We start from the raw sequence: 21,007 nt of genomic DNA on the forward strand, positions 1-21,007 counted from the left end.
CTAGGATTTTCCCTTGATTAAATGTGCAAGTGTTGGTTCATTTTAGATGTTAAAACACAAAGTCTGGTTTTGTAAGTAGACAACAAGCGTGGGGTGTGTTTTGGCAGCTGACTCACTGCAAGGTGCTTCAGAACATGTTTAACTAGAGTGGGTTTTAGATAAGCTGTGCCCAAGCCCCAGCCCCTCAGATCTGTTGGAAACATATGGTCATGGCATTTTGAGTATAAATTAAGGATTGAATACACTACAGGGCTTTTCAAATCTGAACAGCTTTTAAAACACTAGGTGTCATACATTTACCCAACTGTAGTATACAATAAAACAACTGAGGATCACACACTACCAGACTGTTCAGTCATTCAGAGAATCAGAACACAACAAACTTACACAGAAACATGCATTGTTAGGAGACACATGACAAATGAAAACAATATTTTTTCAAAAACAGGCTCAAAATAACAAAGACGTTTGATATCCTCCTCTGACAGAACAGAGTTTTTAATCTAAAGATGAAAAATCAGAGTCTGATATCTTAAGGCATTGCTGGTCAAAATTGATTTGTATTTTTCCCATACTATGGAAATCATTGGGCACCAGCAATTGTTTAGTTGCCAAAATATTGTATTTTATGTTTCATAAAAGGAAGAAACTCATACAGGTTTGGAACAACTTGAGAGTGATTAAATGATGACATAAATTTCATTTTTGGGGGAACTGTCCCTTTAAGGCTCTCTGTTTACTGTTCAAGTAGAAATCACTCTTAACACTAATGTACTCAAAGAAACTAGATAACCATCCCAAGCTGTTATGAAGAAATGACTTTGTAGAATCAATGATGTGGTAAGAATTAGTGAATGATTCAGAGGTAATGAAGTAGTGAATGATTAGCAAATTTGTATATGTATCCAAATATATGTATTAAGGCTGAAAAACATAGATGAACTTAATATTTAGCATTTAAGTTTGATTTTCCTCTCAGTTAGCGAGTTTAATTTTAGCACTCAAGGCCTTGTCTGTGTATAGTGACACCTTTTTACTATTTCAGTAATTATTTGTTTTAATTTAACGTAAAACGCCTTTAACAAGAGGTTGACTGTAAGTAATTTAGCTCAGTTTTAGCTGTACACATCAAGGCCTAGCTCCTTTTTCAGTTCACAATCCTGCCACAGCCTGTTCTGCACTGAACAAAAGACATTTACTCAGGAAACCCGTCAGCCAATCAGAGGCTGCCTTTCATCCTGGCTGTACAAACCGGCCAATCACAGAAGGGCTTTCATAGCTGTTATCAGAATGTTGGCTTTGCTGGCTTGGTGAGCAGAGACTGCTGTGGAGAGAGAGGGAGGGCTGTCCTCCATGTTTTAATAAGCATTGAAATTACTCACTGTTTTAAGCCATGCATCCACAGAGGTAAGAGATTTTTCATTGCTTATATGCTTTGTACACTACCTGTTCATGCTAATGGTTGAATTGTGTCATGCAGAAATACAGGATTTTCTGAGAGACGGGACAAAAACCTGTCCCAACACCAAAGAGCTGGATCCTGGCAACTCAGAAATCACACTCACACTGTGTTTTAGTCTCCAGGCTCGCATGGCTGACCTATGCTAACACTGTGACCAAAATGGCCTCTCCTGGTCTCTCTCCTAGTAATGTTTCTCTAAAGCGGGAGAGGAGCACAGTTGTGTCACAGGCCAGACCTCTCAAAATGGAAGGCCCTGAGGAGCAGACAGTACAGACTGTAAGAGGAAGCGCACATGTAGACTGGCAGAAAGATCGAGCAGCAGTTTTGGCTCAGGTTGCAAATTAAGGGAACACTTTTCAATGGCTGACATAATGCTGAATGTCCATTTTGCTCAGGATATAGGCCTAATTTGCAGAAGCACACAGCAGAAGCAAAGAGTTATTGGATTTGAAATAGAAGAGACTTTCTTTTCTATAAACAGATGCATATAGATGGTGATTTAGTCTTGTGTTTGCCTTTCTTGGTTAAATATCTACAGGCTTCTGTCTGTTGACTCAGGTTGTAAAGACTATGTACAGGCCAGGCATTTTATCAAAACTTAGTTGTGGTATGAGCTGGCAGCCATTTCAGACAGACTTCCGCTTTCGACTGTGCAACCACAAAGACTGTTTTTGTGTCTGTGAATGCAAGCATTTTTTCTTAATGTGGCATACTTGATGTCACATTTGTTGCCAGCATTTCAAATATTTCAGTCATTGGATACTGTATTTACTACAGCAGGGGTCTGATCAGAAGGTCAAAGCAGTGGACTAGTGGTGTTTTTCCACAACCATAATGTCAAATTGTTGTTCTTATTTTACTGCTATAGCAAGTTAAGAACATATTGTCAGCAAAATAACCTGCGTGTTTGACAGTTTGTCACAAGTGATTAAACCTGATTGTTCATCGGCTTCACCTGTCTGACTGACAGTATCAGGCACTTGTGAGTTCATGATATCTGTTTTGAGTTTATACTTCTAGAAATGCGATTTATTATTTAACTGTTGAGATTTGAGGGGGGTGGTTAAGTTTGGTTGTTTAAAAAAAGAGCACAAATTATCAAAACAAATCATTTGAATTATAGGTAATAATTTTAAAAGCATTATTATTATTGGGGAAGTCGTGGCCTAATGGTTAGAGAGTCAGACTCGTAATCCAAAGGTTGCGGGGAATTGTAGGTGGGGGGAGTGAATGTCCAGCGCTCTCTCCACCCTCAATACCACGACTGAGGTGCCCTTGAGCAAGGCACCGAACCCCCAACTGCTCCCCGGGCGCCGCAGCATAGATGGCTGCCCACTGCTCCGGGTGTGTGTTCACGGTGTGTGTGTGTGTTCACTGCTGTGTGTGTGTGCACTTTGGATGGGTTAAATGCAGAGCACGAATTCCGAGTATGGGTCACCATACTTGGCTGAATGTCACTTCACTTCATTATTAGTTGTAGACAAATCAAAGTTACCATGTTAAAAAACGTATTTCTAAAATATTAAATTATAAATTTTTGTTGTTAAAAACAATTAAGATGTTTAAATGTATTTCACTCCAAAAAGTCTCATGTACCACTTTTCTTTTTTACAAATTGCGAACACATTTTAATCATCATTGTGAAAAAAGTTGTAATATAGTTTTTCAAGGTGAAAAAAATGCATATATTTAATAAAGGCTTTTTTGAAGAATTTTATATTTTTTTTATTACTAATAAATACACAATTTTTTTTTCCGTTGAAATTATTTTTAGTGGGTACATGAGCTCATTTTGCAGCCTTGAGCAGCTAAATGACAGCACATAAGGAGTATTCCCAAGACCTGCAATTTACCACGACTCCGGATACATTTTCCAGCCTTTTCTTTGTATCTTGGTGTTTACAAGGCCCTTGCTGCATTCCTGCGAGCCGCTCATTTGTCAAATCTCCGTTCAGCTCCTACTTAACAAAATGGTCGCCCTTCACCGTGACTGCAAGAAGGGGGGGGGGGGGGGGATAAAACTATCTAACATGTTTGCCCAAACATCTAAATGCCGTGTTTATTCACACCGCTATTTTTCATGGTAGAATACGAGCATTTTCCCGGTGAATGGCAGCAGCCCTCCCTGCATTGCAGCAGTGTATCAGAGCAGGGAGAGCCTGTGTGGCACACAGCGCCAGCCGCCCAATCACGCGCCTCCGTGTGGCTCTCAAACCAATCGGCAGCATACAGCTGAGGTTAAAGATTGACAATCGCTCTGAGAGCAGCAGGGAGAGCAAGGCCCTTCTGGAAAATTCTGCACCTATCTTTGTCTCATCCCTCACTGCCTTTTATATCTGAAAAAAAACCATTCAAAAGGCTCAGCCTGAAGAATCTGTGTACTGTGCCTGTAAAGAAAAAGGTATGCTGTTATTATATGTCAGTTTTTAGATGGACAGTCATACAATGCTAGTGTGACTGTGTGTTTTTGGGGAGGAAGCTTGTTTAAGGGTAAGGTTATAGGTGTATCTGTGATTGTATTTTGCCATTTTTAACTCATGTGTTCGGGTTGTTGTTTGCGTAAGAGGAACTGGATTCTGCTACGGGTGGGGAGTGGATGGTGCGTGTAGGTTGGACGTGAGAAGGCCAAGATGGCAAGTGCTCAAGCTCTACAGATGTTTGCCTTGTGCATGCTGTCAACACACCCCCTCCCCATCTGCACCTCTGAAGGTCGGGGGTGTGGGATGGAGCAAGATATCACTGCCACATCAGGGCAAGTGCATTAGGTAGGCCTGGTAAATGTCAATAACAGTGTGATTCTCTGATCATCTTGAGGTTTGTTCATGGATGTTCTCTGTTCCTCTGTTCTTGAACAAGACATGGTGGGGGTGGGGGTGGGGGTGGGGGTGGTAATAACACAGGCATCAGGAGAGAAAAGGAGCTTTTTTTAAAACCGCTCAGGCTGCAAAATGATGGGAAACGTTATGTCGCTTGGAAGGTCTCAAATTGAAATTTCCACAGAGGTTCAGCATTGGCATCAAACATCGCTCAATCTGATGAGTTGTGGGCCATCGGTCTGATGTGCATATCTTATTCAGATGGCATTTGTGTGTTTATTGGGGTTTCTAATAGAAAGTTCTCTCTTGGCAGTGAGTGGAAAGCATCTTGGCGCTACTTCAAGCAGTAATAAACTGCAAAATATAATTTTCTTACTCAGTATTTTTGTATTGTTTCAGTACAAATATTCTTGAATTTAGATATTTACTTGAGAAGCAACAATCTTGTTTTGAAGAAATGTTTAGATAGTATTTATCTAGTTTTTGCAGTGTATAATTAAACTGGGTTGCCTGTTGTGTTCTTGGATTGTTTACTGAAATGAAAATGATTTGCCCTTTTTGTATATATTTACATAAAATTTGATGTTTTTATGCCATGTCACTTGTTAACGAAACCATCAGCAAATGCCACAAGCTGATTTGTTTAGTATCAAATACTCATTTGTAAGTTACACCTGACACAAAATGTTTTATTTAATCTGCTTATTCTTAATGTTTGATTTCTACAACAATAAGATTCAGTTTAGCATTTGTTAGGAGTGGAGAATAAGTATATTTTGTTGTGTCTGATGGAGGCCATGCTGTGAATTTGATGTCAAAGCTCTCTTTCACGGTGAACTTCCTTCTCTTCTGCATTCAGACTGTTGAAATAAAACTTAAATTCAGCGAAGTACTATATGAAGACATTTGCTTGCTTGATGTTTGATAAAATGGTGAAGTTATGTTAGATTTCATTGTCCACTGTTGCCAAACACATTCCCACTTAAGGTAAAAAACAAAAATTCAAGCGTAATTTTAGTAAAGCAATTTCTTTTACCGAAAAGAATGGCATGAGAAATACAGGTGCCAAAATGACAAAACAGCAGGTATACAAAATATATATATTTTTTCTTTCTACTTTGTGGCAGTTTGGCTGAAGGAGGAGGGAAGGAGTCCGATGAAATTGAAGGGATGGAAATCGCAACACGATCCAAGGGTGAGAATGGTCCTTTGTGTGAGAGTGCCACATTTATTTCCACATTCAAGTGTCAAAAGGGTGCAGAAATGTCAGCTAAGTTAGTCATTCATATTTGTTGATGCTTTGAGTCGGATTTAATTTTTTCAGTATGATTTAGTTTATATGTGCCGTTTTATCTCTACGTTCATGTCAGTAATTTGTGCCATTACTGTGCAGTCTCTGATCAAGGGTCAGCAGAAAAGACCGTCCCTAAGCGCAAGGTTTCCAGCCCTCCTCACTCCTCAAATGGACACTCACTTTCTGAATCCTCCTCTAGTCCTGTAAAAAAGAAGAAGAAGCCAGGAGCTGTTAATAACAATAAAGACCAGGTGCAACTTTTGCTCTTTATACAAGCCCTTGTTTAGTCCGGGATGTACGTCATTCACTAATTTCAGTGTCCATCTGTTTTTGTTGTTGCTGTTTTTTTGTCCTTTGGGTGCCTTTGTGGTGATACACTGCAAGATTTGATGGTATTCATTAAAATATAGATCACTCAGGGTCACTTGTTTTTCAAATTAACAGCTCATTTGTAAACCTGTAAAGAAGTCTACCTTATATTTGGCCACTTTTAAGATTTGTGTGCACTTTTGGCAAATGTTACAAAATCTGCCAACAGCTTTGTCAATTGATAATGCAATTAATAATGCAATGTTTTGTTACATTTATTTCATTTTAGTCATTAGCATATAACATTTTCATCCATTTGGATTAAACGTTTTAACATAAATTAATAAACGTAATGTAATGCATAATTGTTCTTACAATTAACAGATTTATGCAGACTCTAAAAATGAAATAATACTTAATTTTCCTGTTGTTTTTCAAGCATACTTGCTTGAAGAAACAAACATTTTGCTGATGTTTTAGCAACAAGAAAATGAATCATTTTGCTGTTTTTAGCAAAGGTTTTAAATTAAATCAAATTAAGTGCATTATCTTTAGCAATTTAAAACATCAAGTTTGTACTTTTGTTTTTAAGAATTAAGTAACTTATATAGATTTATAATTTGAATAACAGCTATATTTACATAAAGGCAAAGCCACATCTTAAGTGCGTAAAGGACTGATGTCCTCAAAATGAAATAATTAAATCAATGAATATTAAATCAAAAGGTCTGTTTTATTAGGCTATTATAGTAGCAAGAGTTTATCAATGATTAATGCATTCCTGTGTTCTTGCTTTATTTGTGACCTGTTGGTATACGTGTTTTGATAGATGTGGCCATTGCATCACACCTTAAGCATCATCACATCCACTGTTTTTCAGCGTCTCACACCATGAGTGTTTGCTTAACAGCAACCATATGCAAACAGACCATCCTTATTGTCAAGCCCTTGTATAGGTTATTGATAAATCCTCGAGCGGACCACTACTGCTTTTGGAGGAGATCCAAACAAAAGATTTTAGCTTCTATAAAAGTGTCATCTTTCGAGAGTGAAATAAATTTTTGCAAACAACCTAAGGTCCATGCCTTAATATAATGAGCCCAGCCAAACGAACACAAGGCTGGTGGCTGTCATGCAAGCTAAGCAGAAATGTGTATCCAGGGACAGCCCGTAATGCAGCTGCAATTAATTATTAGTCCTAAGCTTGTTTCCTTCTCAACGATGCATTTACTTTCACGTTTCAGGTTGAATGCCATTAATTCAATGCTCATTAGTCTACATTTGCCCTCTTCTGTCCTTCCATGCCACTTTCTGATCAATAACCTTTGTGCCTGTTGGTTTTGTCTTCTTATCTTTAATACCCATGTTTTGAAACCCCAACCCTCTGTTTCTCTCGCCCGCATTCCAGTCAGAACTAAGACATGGTCCCTTTTACTATGTGAAGCAGCCTGCACTCACCACAGACCCTGTTGATGTTGTACCGCAGGACGGGCGGAATGACTTCTACTGTTGGGTGTGCCACCGCGAGGGCCAGGTGCTCTGCTGTGAGCTCTGCCCGCGCGTCTACCACGCTAAGTGCCTCAAACTGGCTGCAGAGCCTGAAGGAGACTGGTTCTGCCCTGAATGTGAGGTACTGGCGCATGCGGCTCCACTTTGTAAAAAAATTATTTTCACAATGCAGATTGTTAGTCATTTGTAAATATTTTATTTAGGGCAAGATACTACAGGCAAAAATGTACTTTCTCTATTTTTGTCAGGATTTCAAATACAATACATATCTTTAAAGCTGTTTTCTGATTCCCCCCTCCCCCATGACTTCGGTAGCACTTACATACACCAAACTTTGCTCCATGTTTATTCTGAAGGTTTTTTAGAGAGGTTTGTTCTCTCCCCAAATTTATCACTACCAAAACACAGTAATAATAATTTAATTAGAAGGGTTATATTGAGATTGTAAATATTTTATTTTTTTGCTATTTTATGAATTTTTTCTCAGAGGTAAATCCATAATAAAATTTTTAACAATATTTCAAGCGTAATTTATAAGATTGGTTGTATTTTGAATGCATTTTTTCTGTGTAAAATGCAAAAAGTTGATCATTCTGATTTCAAAATAAAGGATTCATTAGTTTGAATACACATTGAACCAAAAACTACTATAACATCTTAGTTGATAATTCAGTATACTTTATTTTTGACAAAACATCCCATGTTTCGGTAGTGGCAGTAAAGCTTTGGTAGCAACCACATCACATTACAGAATTTATCTCGCATACTAAAACATACTAAACTACAAAAAAAAAATCGGTAAAATTCGGTAATGACGTTCCTTAAAGTTACACACAGATTTTTCAGATTTTTTAACACATTTACCTCATAATGATGAGACCTATCTACTCACACCTTGTAGCTATGAGAGAGGAGGACACAGGAATTATTTCCTGATCGTAAATTTATGGGTTTAGTTAAAATCAGTCTTGGCCAATAGACTAAAACATGCACTGTTTCGGTAGTGACATGAAAAATGTGGGACACTTTCTTTTTTATATATATATATATATATATATATATATATATATATATATATATATATGTATGTATGTATATATATATGTATGTATGTATATGTTATGTATATGTATATATGTTTTATAATTTACAAAGAAAATAAATATTTTTTCTGAACTTCACTTTTTAAAAGAATCAAAAAGATACTTTCAAAAACAGCAATGGAAAAAAACAAACAAATTATTTCAATATCATCTTTGTAAGTTGAAATTTAGGGGTTAGAGTTCAGGACAGCCACCTCCCAATTGAAAGTACCCAATAAATGATGATTTCATATATGTTAAGGTTACTAATATTTTAAATATTATTGTGGGTTTCAATAGATAATAGAAGGATCTTAATAAACATCTAAGATTTGAATACTTAAATGCTTTTAATGCCAGTTTTGTATATACTTAAACATGACATTTTAGAAAACATGGTAATACAAAAAAAAAATTCGTAATTCCTAATGTAATCAATCAACTGGGGAAGTATGCTGATTTATTTATCAGCTAAATTTACTTTTTATTTTGTTATTTTTTTACTTGAGATTTGCTTGACGATTTTCCACCCTTTCTAATTTTAGAATGATTGATTTTGCTTCTATACTGCATCACTTTTTGCATTTTAAATGAGTAATTGCTGAATACTAAGCATAAGCTGTAACTGGCGGCATATGATGCCAATGATATCTGAATGATTCATTTTTGCAGCTTAAAAAAGAAATAAAATTCAGCTTTTTATGATATGGATTTAATATTTGGATTTAATATTTGCATGAAAATAAAGCTTCAAATGTTTCTCACTTTTGTTTACAGAAAATAACAGTTGCAGAGTGCATAGAGACTCAGAGTAAAGCTATGACGATGCTCACATTGGACCAGCTGTCTTTCCTGCTGAAGTTTGCTCTCCAGAAGATGAAGCAGCCTGGGGTAAGTTTCATTAGTTTCCATGGCTCTGCAGATCTATGATTTAGTCCATGATATTAGAGAGTTGTGCCTAGATCTAGCACAAAAACAATGCAGCTATCAGACATTGTATTGCTTTACCACTTTTTTAACATTGTACACTTCATTATGAATTGAGAGTCTTACATTTAAGACACATTCTGCCCACCTGAAAAGCTTCATGAATATCTCAGTGGTGCTCTTTAGGATTGCTTTCACACTAGAGCTTTTCACATCACAATTTGGTTTGTTTGGTTGGGTTGCAAGTGCTTTTTAAATGGCATGCCAACACAAGTGTCATTCTGTGCATGCAATATCCTATTCAAATTACCGTAAGAAACGGGAAGCACTGGTTGCCAAAAATGAATGGTAAACAAATACTGCGACAGTTATTCAGGTATTACAATTTGTTTTTTAATTTTTAACTTCAATGCCAAAATATTTCTTTCTTTTCTTCAGACTGAGCCGTTTCAGAAGCCGGTGTCGCTGGAACAGCATCCTGATTATGCAGAGTATATATTTCATCCAATGGATCTCTGCACTTTAGAAAAGGTGAAAGTGAAGCATTTGATCCTGAAAAATCGACACACTCAGTTCTTAGGAATGTATAATATCTGGCATCTTATAAAAGTGTTTTATTAGTGTGTTCAATTTTTGTATTATTCAGAATATTAAAAAGAAAATGTACGGCTCCACTGAGGCTTTCCTGGCTGATGTGAAGTGGATTTTGCACAACTGCATCATTTATAATGGAGGTCGGTGGCTAATGGGTCAACAGTATTGTCAAATTTGTTTCTGCTGAATGTTTGTTTTGTTAAAACTCTTTGCGTCTGTTTTTCTCTTAGGCAACCATAAACTTACAGCAACGGCTAAAGTTATTGTAAAGATCTGTGAACATGAAGTATGTACTATAAATTATAAGCCAAAATACGCAAACGTTTTATTCAGTGCCAGTTTTTAAAAAAAAAGTTACTTTTCAGATGAATGAGATCGAGGTCTGTCCAGAGTGCTATCTCTCTGCATGCCAGAAAAGGGACAACTGGTTTTGTGAACCATGTGTGAGTGTATTAGACTAAACAAAATGAAATTCCTTCGTTACATAGTAACTAGTGTGAGTTAACCATCTGTTCATGCAATTTTTGTATGCATCACATTATCAGAGCAACCCCCACCCTCTGGTCTGGGCCAAGCTGAAGGGATTCCCATTTTGGCCTGCTAAAGCTCTTCGAGACAAAGATGGACAAGTGGATGCACGGTTCTTTGGGCAGCATGACAGGTGAGGACTGCTGAACTGGGTCCTTTTAACCATCCACAAAATGCCAAGCAATAAATTAGTTTGCTCCATTTTTAACCTGAGTTTTTACCAGAAGTGACAGTCAGCAGTGTTGCACAATAGGATTTTGACAGCACATTTACAGGTTGACGGATTACTTGGATAAAACATTTTTTATTATTATAGTATTAAAAAAAGTTATTCCACATTCTGCCCAGTGTTCTGAAGTCTATAAGTGTATTAAATATTATAATTATTGCTGCATAAATAATATTACATATATACATAAGATTTATGTAACTAATATTAATCATGTATGTAATCATAAATATTACAAATTTATATAGATGTATGAATGTAACTGCTAGCAATTAAAGGTTTAAATATGAATGCTACATTATTACAAAAAATACATCATTTTATAAAAGTAAGAAACTTCTTAAATTAATATCCTATTACAGTTACTTTTACAGTACAGTTCCATTACATGTTACAAGCGTGATTTCAATTAAGTATTAATAATTGAATTTAAAGTTTAATTTAAGTTTAAACTTTAAATAAGTACTTCATCAAATTAATATTTTAATTATTGTATTAACATTTAATTAAATTTTGCATTTATTTATTTATAAAACAATGTTACTGAGCTTCTGTATGCACAGACCCAAATAATAAAATAATTTTTGCTGCAATTTTTATTGGATTTTGCAGCCCTACTTTTCTGAATGTAACTGTGCTAGCAATTAAAGGTTTAAATACGAATGTTACGTTATTACAAAAATTACTTATTTTATTCTATAAAAGTAAGAAACTTCTTAATGTTGTATCCTGTTACAGTACAGTTTCATTACATGTTACGTGCAGGGTTTCAATGAAATATTATTAATTTAAACTCTACTTCATCAAAATTCATATTTTAATTATTTTATTGCCATTTAAAACTTATTGTGCTGCCTTTTAATTTTTAATTTGTATTTTTTTAATTTTTGTGTTTACATAAAACATGTTACTTAGCTTCTATGTGCACAGACCCAACTAATACTTTTTTTTTTTTTGTGCAATATTATCAATTAGATGTTGCAGCCCTACATTTCTCCAAAATACCATTTCTCATAACTAAAACTAATATGTTTTAATTTGCTGTGAATGATATTGTGATGCTTTTAGAAAATGTACATTTACACTTCACAAAATTGATAGAAAATACTTGGGGTCAAGCATGACTTAATTTTATTCTAATTTATTTGTTTTTATTTAAAGGGCCTGGGTTCCTATTAACAACTGCTACCTCATGTCCAAAGAGATCCCCTTCTCTGTGAAGAAGACCAAGAGCATCTTCAACAGTGCCATGCAGGAGATGGAAGTATATGTAGAGAACATCCGGAAAAAATTCGGAGTCTTCAATTATGCTCCATTCCGCACACCTTACACACCAGACAACCAGTTCCAGATGCTCCTGGATCCCGCAAACCCTAGCGCGGGCTCCGTCAAACCTGAAAAACAGGAGAAGATCAAGTTCAGCTTTGATGTAACCGCATCTCCTAAGTTGCTCGTGGGAAAGAGCATGGTGTCCAGTGGAAACGTAGGGAGTGGAACAAGAAGGCGAATCTCAATGACGGACATGCCTCGTTCACCAATGAGCACTAACTCCTCTGCCCATACGGGATCTGATGGAGAACAGGAGACTGCAGAGAAAGGTCATGCGAGAGCGGCTCTGCCACATTACAACACTGGAGAGGAGTCAGTGGACAGCACTGGTATATAGAACATTAAAACACACTGCTGCTTTGTGTAGCGTATGTACTGTTCACATGTTAAACAAATTAAATAGAGCTATGTAGTAGAAACTGAAGCAACCTGCCAAAAAACATCTAGTGCTATAGTTTCAGACTGTAAAAAAAAATGCGGTAACACTTTAGTATAGGCACCAATTCTCACTATCAACTAGTTGCTTATTAGCATGACTATTATTAACATATTGGCTGTTTATTTGTACTAATAAAGCACATATTCTACATGACCATATTGTACATCCCTAATCCTATCCAATACCTAAACTTAACAACTATCTTACTAACTATTAATAAGCAGCAAATTAGGAGTTTGAGGCAAAAGTTGTGGTTAATAGATTATTAATAGCGAGAATTGTACCTTAAAATAAAGTGTGACCAAAAATACATTTCATAATAATATTTAAACAGCGGTATGTATAATTAAAGCTCATTTCTGCTATTACAGCATCGCCTGCTCCTCCTAGAGCAGGCCTCACAGGAAACACCTTAGAGAGTCCTAAGCCTTTCCATTCACCGGCTCCCAGCACCCCTGTTAAACAGGAGAAGACCCCCACTACAAGCAGCATCCTCAACCTCAACCTCGGTAAACTTCCTTCAGTTGATTAATCCTTTGATTATTTCTTTGATTAATTGTTTTATTTGATGATAGCCAAAAGTGTGGGGTCAATAAGATTTTTTTATATTTTTCAAATGCTGCATTTATTTGATGGAAAGCACAGTTTTTACAGAAATATTGTGAATGAACTGTTCCTATTTTAATATAATTTATTTCTGTCATGGCAAAGCTTGGACTTTTCAGCATCATTACTTCCAGTCTTCTAATATGCCGATTTTCTGCTCAGGAAACATTACTTATTATTATCAGTGTTGAAATCAGTACAGTCACAGCACAATATTTGTGCAGGATTCTTTGATAAGTACAAAGTTCAAAAGAATAGCATTTATTTGAAGTATTTTTCTTTAATGCCACTTTTGATCAATTGAATGCATACTTCCAGAATAAAAGGGGAAAAAAATCTTACTGACTCCAAACTTTTGAATGGTAGCATATGTAAAGCATATGTTATATCACATCCTGCCTACTGTTCTCCTTTAAACTGAAGGCAATAAATTAAAATTAATGTATGTATTGAGACAACAGTATACAATGTGCATAAAATTGTTTAAAATATAAATATAACATAATAAATGTACAATGTGAACAGAAACAAGGCAATATGTTGTCCTGTGTGCAAGTAAACAAAACATTTCTTCACAATAAGACATTAAAGTTTCAATGTGGATAATTAATTTTTGTTATTCCACAAAAAGCCTTTCTTCCTAGAAATTATTTGTACATGACATCTTGTAGCGCAAAAAAAGATGTCATGAATTAAAATGTAAAACTCGATGTAAAACTCTGTATGCTTTTAGATATGCTCATAATGGGCTAGTGAGAGCCTTGTGATCTCTTTCAGATCGTAGTAAGGCAGAGATGGACCTGAAGGAGCTGAGTGAAAGTGTCCAGCAACAACAGCAGCAGGGGGCTCAGCCCTCCCTGACCTCCCCTAAGAGACGGATCAGGAGCCGTTTCCAGCTCAACCTGGATAAGACCATCGAGAGCTGCAAAGCACAGCTGGGTCAGTTCAGATTGAAATCTGTCAAGGTTACGTCATCAGCCATTTTGACAGTATAAATTGACCTACAATCGCAATTGCAACAGCTTCCAGTGTTTTGCTGCCAGTCACAAACCATTCTATTAAAACTCTACTGATGTATTTTCTTATGCTTCTTAAGAAGTTTTTGTTTTGTTAGTCCAATGTGGTTTTGTGACGAAACATCAATCATTTTTGACTAATTATGCCTATATATTCCCCGTTAGGTAAAATACAGTTTTGCTTAACTCATTACACCTTCTGGAATATCTAATAGTTTTTAGAATAGCATTTTTTAAATTCTAAATATAATGAAACTGCCCCCCCCCCCCCCTCCAAAAAATAATGATAAATTTTTTAACTTTTCAAATTTTATTGGAGAATGTGCAGCCATTGTATTACGTTCCTGAAGGTTAAACATTAACTCTGTCTCACAGGTATAGACGAAATATCTGAGGATGTGTATAAAGGAGTAGAGCACAGTGATTCAGAGGAATCCGACAAGTCTGACTCCAGCGACAGTGAATATGGCAGCGATGATGAACAGAAATCTAAGAGTGGCCAAGACGACAAAAATGCAGTTGATGATAAAAATGAAAAAGAGCCACCCAAGAAAAAGTCAAAACCATCGGTGGCTACTGGTGAGGACAAAGACAACAGCACAGAGTCTGCTGCAACAGCCATTACAGCAACCAAAGGAGAAACCAGCCAAAAGACAAGCACCTCTGAGCCTATAGCTAAAGACAAACCAGGTATGGATTCCGAGAAAGAACCTCCTGAGAAACCGAAAGCTGCTCCCGCATCCCCAGATTCCAGAGAGAAACCCAAGGGCTCTGAAGAGGCCGTGCAGCCAGCATCTGTGGATGTAGACATGGACTCAGACTCTGAGAGGGAGCTGGTCATCGACCTGGGAGAAGAGCAGACAGGGAAGGAGAGGAAGAGGAACAGGAAAGATTCAGCCGCTGTCACCGCACTCAAAGAGCCCACAGCCTCCAAACCTGAAGGTCAGATTTCCTTCATGAATCAGTGTAAGTATTAAGTCGCCAGCCAGTTGCTATTAGACCAGCAGCATCAAGTAAGTTTTACAGTGGTGGCCAAAATTATTAGAACACTTGGCATATTTAAGAAGTTTCAGTTGTTTTTGTTGAATTGGCCATTACAGTACCCATAAACTAACTATTGCCGGAACTGCCTGTGACTGAAGGAATCTGCTGGAACATTGAAAATGATGGACTGGCCCCCTCAAAATCTGGACCTCAACCCCATCGAGCAAATTTGGGGCGAGTTGGAAAATAAATTGGACAGATCTATTGTATATTCAAAGGAAAGCCTTTGGCTTGAGTTTTTAGAAGGCATGGGATAACATTAGTTAGTTCTCAGGAAATATATTGACACTATACCAGAGAGATGTGCTGCTGTAATTGCTGCAAAAGGTGGACATACCAAATATGAAAGATAAAAGTAGATAAAAACAGTACCACTCTGACATCTGATATTTGATGTGCTCCGAGCAACCATCTGCATGTTTCATGAACATTATGAAATGAAATCATGTTTTGGAGGCAAAAAAGCTCAATATTTTCAGATCTGTCAGGTGTTCTAATAATTTTCGCCACCACTGTATGTTAACATTTAAAAGTGAACCAGTGTGCAAAACAATAAAAATCTCAGCCGATCACATGAGAGTTGATGTTTAAAGGTGCACTCAGTAATTCTATTTATAAAGTAATTCAAAATAAAAGAAATATTGAAAGAAATAACTAATATATAATTTGTATGTATAACTTAATTACATCTATAAAGCAACCCAGATCCACATAAAATAAAACTGCTTTTATTAGATTTATTTTACATGGATCTGAGGTCCTTCATGCTGATCGCTACATGATGAATGCTACTTTTGCTGCTACTATACTACTAAGTAACCCCATTATTATCAGACATTTTCACTTACAGAATAAATAAATGATGTGACTGCAAATTTATACAATGGGATGGTAAGCGAAAACGTTTTATCTTGCCTGATGTTGTCAATCGCTCTCTCGTTTCAAACAAACGCAACTGCGCCATCTTTTGTCTCCGTTAATGATTGTGATGAAATTGAAAATCCCCTCAGAAAAGTTTTTTATTAATATTACCGTCATATTGTAGTCTTTGTCTTGTTTCTATGTCAGTAGGTTTGTACGTTGGAGTAGACGTTTTTGTAGCTAAAAACATTTTTCTTAAATCAATATTTCATGCCCATGTATGTATTACTCAAGTCTAGGCCATTTTTATTAACATAAATGACTGAGTGCATTTTTAAATGGGGAGGATTTAGAAGTAGGTTCAACTGGACAATCCAACAACGTCGTTTTGAAAAATTCTTAGAATTTTTTTTTATAATGGTTTTTATATTTTCAGTTTTCATTTTAGTTATATTAGTTTTGGTCATTTTATTGTGTTTTTGACATTTTATCAGTATTTTTGATATCTGTTAATAATGTTAATTTTGTTGTGTTTTAGTTATTTTAGTATATCAGGTTAAACTAAATTAAAACGAGAAGTGTTTTTATGGTTTTTGGTTAACTGTAATAACCATGTTTCATGCTCTCATTTTCTTTGATTGCAGGTAAAGCCACTCCAATTTCAAGCAGTCTAACCCAGTCTCAAAACTCAACGGTCCTTTCTTCCTCCCCGACTGTTAAGGACCCATCTCCGTCCCTGTTGGCCGTACCGCTTAACATAATACCCCTCACAGCAGCTCAGACCAGCACCACTCTAGCCTCCTCCACCCTCCCCATCACCACTCCCTCCACCGCAAACAGTTCCTCACCCATCTCCACCAGCACAATAAAGAAGCAGCGGCCCTTACTGCCCCGAGAGACTGTACCTGTGGTGCAGCAGGCCGTCGTGTGGAACCCCACCACCAAGTTTCAGACGTCCTCTCAAAAGTGGCACATGCAGAAAGTGCATAGACAGCAGCAGGGCCAAATGCAACCAGCCACACAGGCGCAGGTGTTAACACAGGTGCAGCGCAGCCAACAACCGCAGCAGCAAGCGCAGGTCTCCTCATCCTCAACGGGACCGCAGCCTTCATCCAGCACCAGATACCAAACACGACAGTCTGTGAAAAGTATGCAGTCGATTTGAATTAATACTATAAATGTCATATGTTTTTAATCATATGTAATTAAAATAGTTAATTAAAATTGCAATAATATTTCACAATCTTACTCTTTTACCTTATTTTTAATCAAGTAAATGCTGCTCTGCTGAGCATAAGAGAAGCTTTCAAAAGCATTAAAACATCCTAATTGTTCCAAACTTTGTAATAATATTGTTAGTTGTGTTTATCCAGCAGTACAACAGAAAGACTCTCCTCACACAACCTCCACCTCTGCCGTCACACTGGTGACCAGCACACCCGTATCGGCCCCCATGATGGCAGGACCCACCGTCACCTCTTCCTCTTCTTCATCAACATCCACAACTGGAGACTTCCAGATCCCCACCACATCTGCAGATGTAGCAGCTGATATAGCAAAGTACACTAACAAAGTGAGATCGCTAAGGAAATGGCGGTTGCAACCTATATGTTTAGATGAAAACCAATTTAATGGTTCTATTAATGTACTTATTGATGTGTTTGACCAACTGTTTTTAAACTCTTAACAGATCATGGATGCAATTAAAGGGACGATGAATGAGATGTATAATGACCTTACCAAAAGCACGTCGGGAAACACAATAGCAGAGGTTTGTATTGGTTAAGTAAATCTGTAGAAGTGCAAAGCATGGGTGAATTATTTAACAACTTGAAACTATGAATAAAACATCCATTTTTATCCTGTTACAGATTAGACGGTTGCGAATTGAAATTGAAAAACTGCAGTGGCTGCATCAACAAGAATTATCAGAGATGAAGCACAATTTAGGTATGTGATTTTCTGATAATATAGTAGTCAACATTTGAAGTGGATAAAAAAAGTTCATCAAAGTTGTCCTAAAACAAGAACGTGTTTTAGGACAACTTCGATGAAAGGTTTTGATCCACTTCAAAAGCTGACTAGTGTAGTTTATTTAATGTAGGGATGCACCAATAATGATTTAATGATATAGACCGTTAAATTATATAGATCCCTGGGATTTCCACTGTGTGGAAAATATGGGCCGTCATAAAAATGGTCATAAACAGTGTAATGCGGAATGTGTCATTTATAAATTATGAATTTACAAATCAAAATTGGCAGTACACCTAATTATCATGATATAAATTAGTGTCTGTGAATTTTAAAGTGCAAGAAAAAAATGCTATTTAATTAAGTCTGAATGAATGACATGCAATTTTCTTTACTACACATACTCAAGCACACATGACGTCAAGCACGTTATAGCACTTAAATTTTGGAAAATCTAAAATACATTTCATAGGGCCCTAACCATTATATTTTTGTTAAAGTTGTAATAAATTGTTGTACATTTTCAATTAATTAGACATGCTTTTTGTTTACGAAATTGAAATTGAATTTAACCATTCAAATGGAATCTAGCAAAGTTAAAACAGACAATAAAATGGAATTTGGGAAATATAAAATAGATCGTCTAGGGCCATACTGATATGGTACCAGAATACTGTGCATCAATAATCCATCCTGACTGCATATTTGTGTTTCCACATTTGTTAAATGTCATGTACTCAGAGCTAACCATGGCAGAGATGAGGCAGAGTCTTGAGCAGGAGCGAGAGCGAATCGTGACGGAGGTCAAGAAACAGATGGAGGTGGAAAAACAGCAAGCTGTAGATGAAACTAAAAAGAAGCAATGGTGTGCAAACTGCAGAAAGGAAGCCATTTTCTACTGCTGCTGGAACACCAGCTACTGCGACTATCCCTGCCAACAAGCACACTGGCCTGAGCACATGAAGTCATGCACACAGTCTGGTAAGACATAGTATCAGACTATATATATAGTTCAGAGGCTGCATTTAATTTTATATTTAGTCTTCAGTGTCACATGATCCTTCAGAAATCATTCTAATATGCTGAGTTGGTGCTCAAACAAATTTCTTGTTATTACCAATGTTGAAAGCAGTTGTGCTGCTTCAGGTTTTCATGGAAACCATAACATATTTCAGTATTCTAAAAGTCTTTTGTAACATTAATTTCATGCATGATTGCTGAATAAAAGTATTTCTTTCATTTAAAAAAAAGCAACTTTCAACGCTGGTGTATTTAAGTAGTGTGTGAAATGACTTTGTGCATTCCAGCAACATCATCACAGCAAGAACAAGAGTCAGAAGGCGGCACAGACGTTACTCCCAAAGCCCATGGACAGCCAAACAACTCGCCTAGAGAGACTGTATCTGCTACACCTGCAGACAAAGACAGTGAAGTGGATAAAGCCAAGGACAGTGTCACTGTCACTATGTCCTAGCTCACATGTACAAAACATACACTACATCAGCACTTATGTCTGTACAGCTGTACATAGATGTTGTCAAATTCTTCACTACAAAAATAGTTTGAACTAACGTTTATCTTGCCTGGTTGTGCTTTTGTGTTTTTGTTTTGTTTTTTCTGTGTATGACTGTCTGAAAGCTCCAAATCTAAGACACAAAGACCACTCAAACATTTCCTTCTGTAGGCTTGAGAGGGTTGTCTGCTGCTTTGTTGGGTTCGATTCTAAACAAAAAAGACCAGTTTATTTATTTTATTTTTTAATGTCGTCTTGTACGTGGGCTCTGATAACTTCTAAGTTTATCTTTTTAATGTTGCCAAAATATATTTATAATAAATGCAAAAGCCTCATCTGCTGGTAATCTTTCAAAGATGAGTCACATTTTTAAAATTTATTTATTTCCAGCTCCAAAAGCTAGTACAGAATGTAGTTATTTTTAGTTTTAGTTTAAGAAGAGTATTGTGTTGTATTCATAGCTTATTCGTGCTATTTCATCAAAAGAACATTTGGTTATATACAACTTAAAAGACTACATTATATCTTGATGCATCGTTTAAACACCGTTTCGCAAAATATGACTACTTTATCACTACCTTGTTCGATTGTGTGTCTCCGTGGAAAAGAGATGGTTAAAACATGTTGTAAAACTGTATTATCACTAGATAAGAGCGAGTATTATTAATCTGAGATTCTGTTTGTTTGATTTCCTGTATGGTTTTTCTGTTTCGCCTGCTGTTCACTTCTGCGATCTGTTGATGTAGAAGTTTGTAACATCAGTAGGATCTCATGGTTCTCTTTTTAAGTTTACCTTAAAGTCGAAAGGTAGTGTTAGATCATTGATAAATGATTGTAGATTTTGTCATGTTTATATTGTTGGTGTCAAAGAATTGTTAAGATGAGTATTTTTTTTAAGTACCAATTCATTTTATTTGAACATTAGCTAAATTTATTTTTTTAAATTACATTTTCATATTAACAGGATTGTAACTTCACACCAGTACATATGATTAAGGAAGTACTTGTTTAATGCTGTTTTTGTTAGTTATAATTTTGCATATATCATTCATACGATGCTGTATTCTCAATGTTTGAAGAACAGAGTCTTAAGAACCCATAAGATACTGTATCTATGAACCACAAACAGAAACATTCCTGTATGTAATGCTGTTAATAGTGCATACATATGTTATTTCAAACCATATACAGAAAAGGAGAGCGGTTGAGAGTGGCTGTCAGTCTAAAGAAAAACAGATCCATGTTTACATATTGTATATAAATAAAGATCTGGTGGTCTGAATTGTAATTTAATAGTTTTTGTATGGTGCAAGTGAATTAAAGAGAACACCTGATAAAAGGGTTTCACATTGGAGTCATTCTTTGACTGACTATATATAAAAAAACTACTTTATTTGGACCTTCGAATGTGTTTTAATGTGACAGTATTCACAAAAATCTTTGAAATTATGTATGCTACATATATTTCTGGGTTG

At 36.3% G+C, this 21,007-nt stretch overlaps 1 protein-coding gene across 5 annotated transcripts; it reads left to right on the forward strand.

Moving 5' to 3' along the window:
- Window positions 1-1,301: 1,301 nt before the first annotated feature.
- On the forward strand, window positions 1,302-20,878 carry LOC306856671 (MYND-type zinc finger-containing chromatin reader ZMYND8-like). Of its 5 annotated transcripts, none has more exons than XM_079396048.1 (20): window positions 1,302-1,407; window positions 5,406-5,473; window positions 5,672-5,823; window positions 7,290-7,511; window positions 9,250-9,363; window positions 9,838-9,930; window positions 10,046-10,133; window positions 10,224-10,279; window positions 10,359-10,436; window positions 10,539-10,654; window positions 11,912-12,408; window positions 12,890-13,027; window positions 13,902-14,063; window positions 14,516-15,106; window positions 16,690-17,193; window positions 17,419-17,618; window positions 17,736-17,816; window positions 17,917-17,995; window positions 18,761-19,000; window positions 19,327-20,878. In XM_079396048.1, exons 1-20 carry the CDS (start codon window positions 1,394-1,396, stop codon window positions 19,491-19,493), a joined length of 3,660 nt encoding a protein of 1,219 aa, XP_079252174.1. In that variant the 5' UTR covers window positions 1,302-1,393; the 3' UTR covers window positions 19,494-20,878. The 5 variants fall into 5 exon arrangements, with proteins under 5 accessions (XP_079252174.1, XP_079252175.1, XP_079252176.1 ...); XM_079396049.1 differs by having other exon boundaries at window positions 17,422-17,618; XM_079396050.1 differs by having other exon boundaries at window positions 14,516-15,082.
- Window positions 20,879-21,007: the final 129 nt, after the last annotated feature.

Source organism: Barbus barbus (assembly GCF_936440315.1).
Source record: "Barbus barbus genome assembly, chromosome: 37".
In the NCBI taxonomy this organism is placed as follows: domain Eukaryota; kingdom Metazoa; phylum Chordata; class Actinopteri; order Cypriniformes; family Cyprinidae; genus Barbus; species Barbus barbus.

Excerpts from the sequence above, each read along its gene's own strand:
- LOC306856671 (XM_079396048.1), top strand. Across the intron at positions 14,064-14,515 it reads GAGCTGCAAAGCACAGCTGG|GTATAGACGAAATATCTGAG; the intron begins GTCAGTTCAGAT and ends TCTGTCTCACAG. Across the intron at positions 17,619-17,735 it reads TAGCAAAGTACACTAACAAA|ATCATGGATGCAATTAAAGG; the intron begins GTGAGATCGCTA and ends AACTCTTAACAG.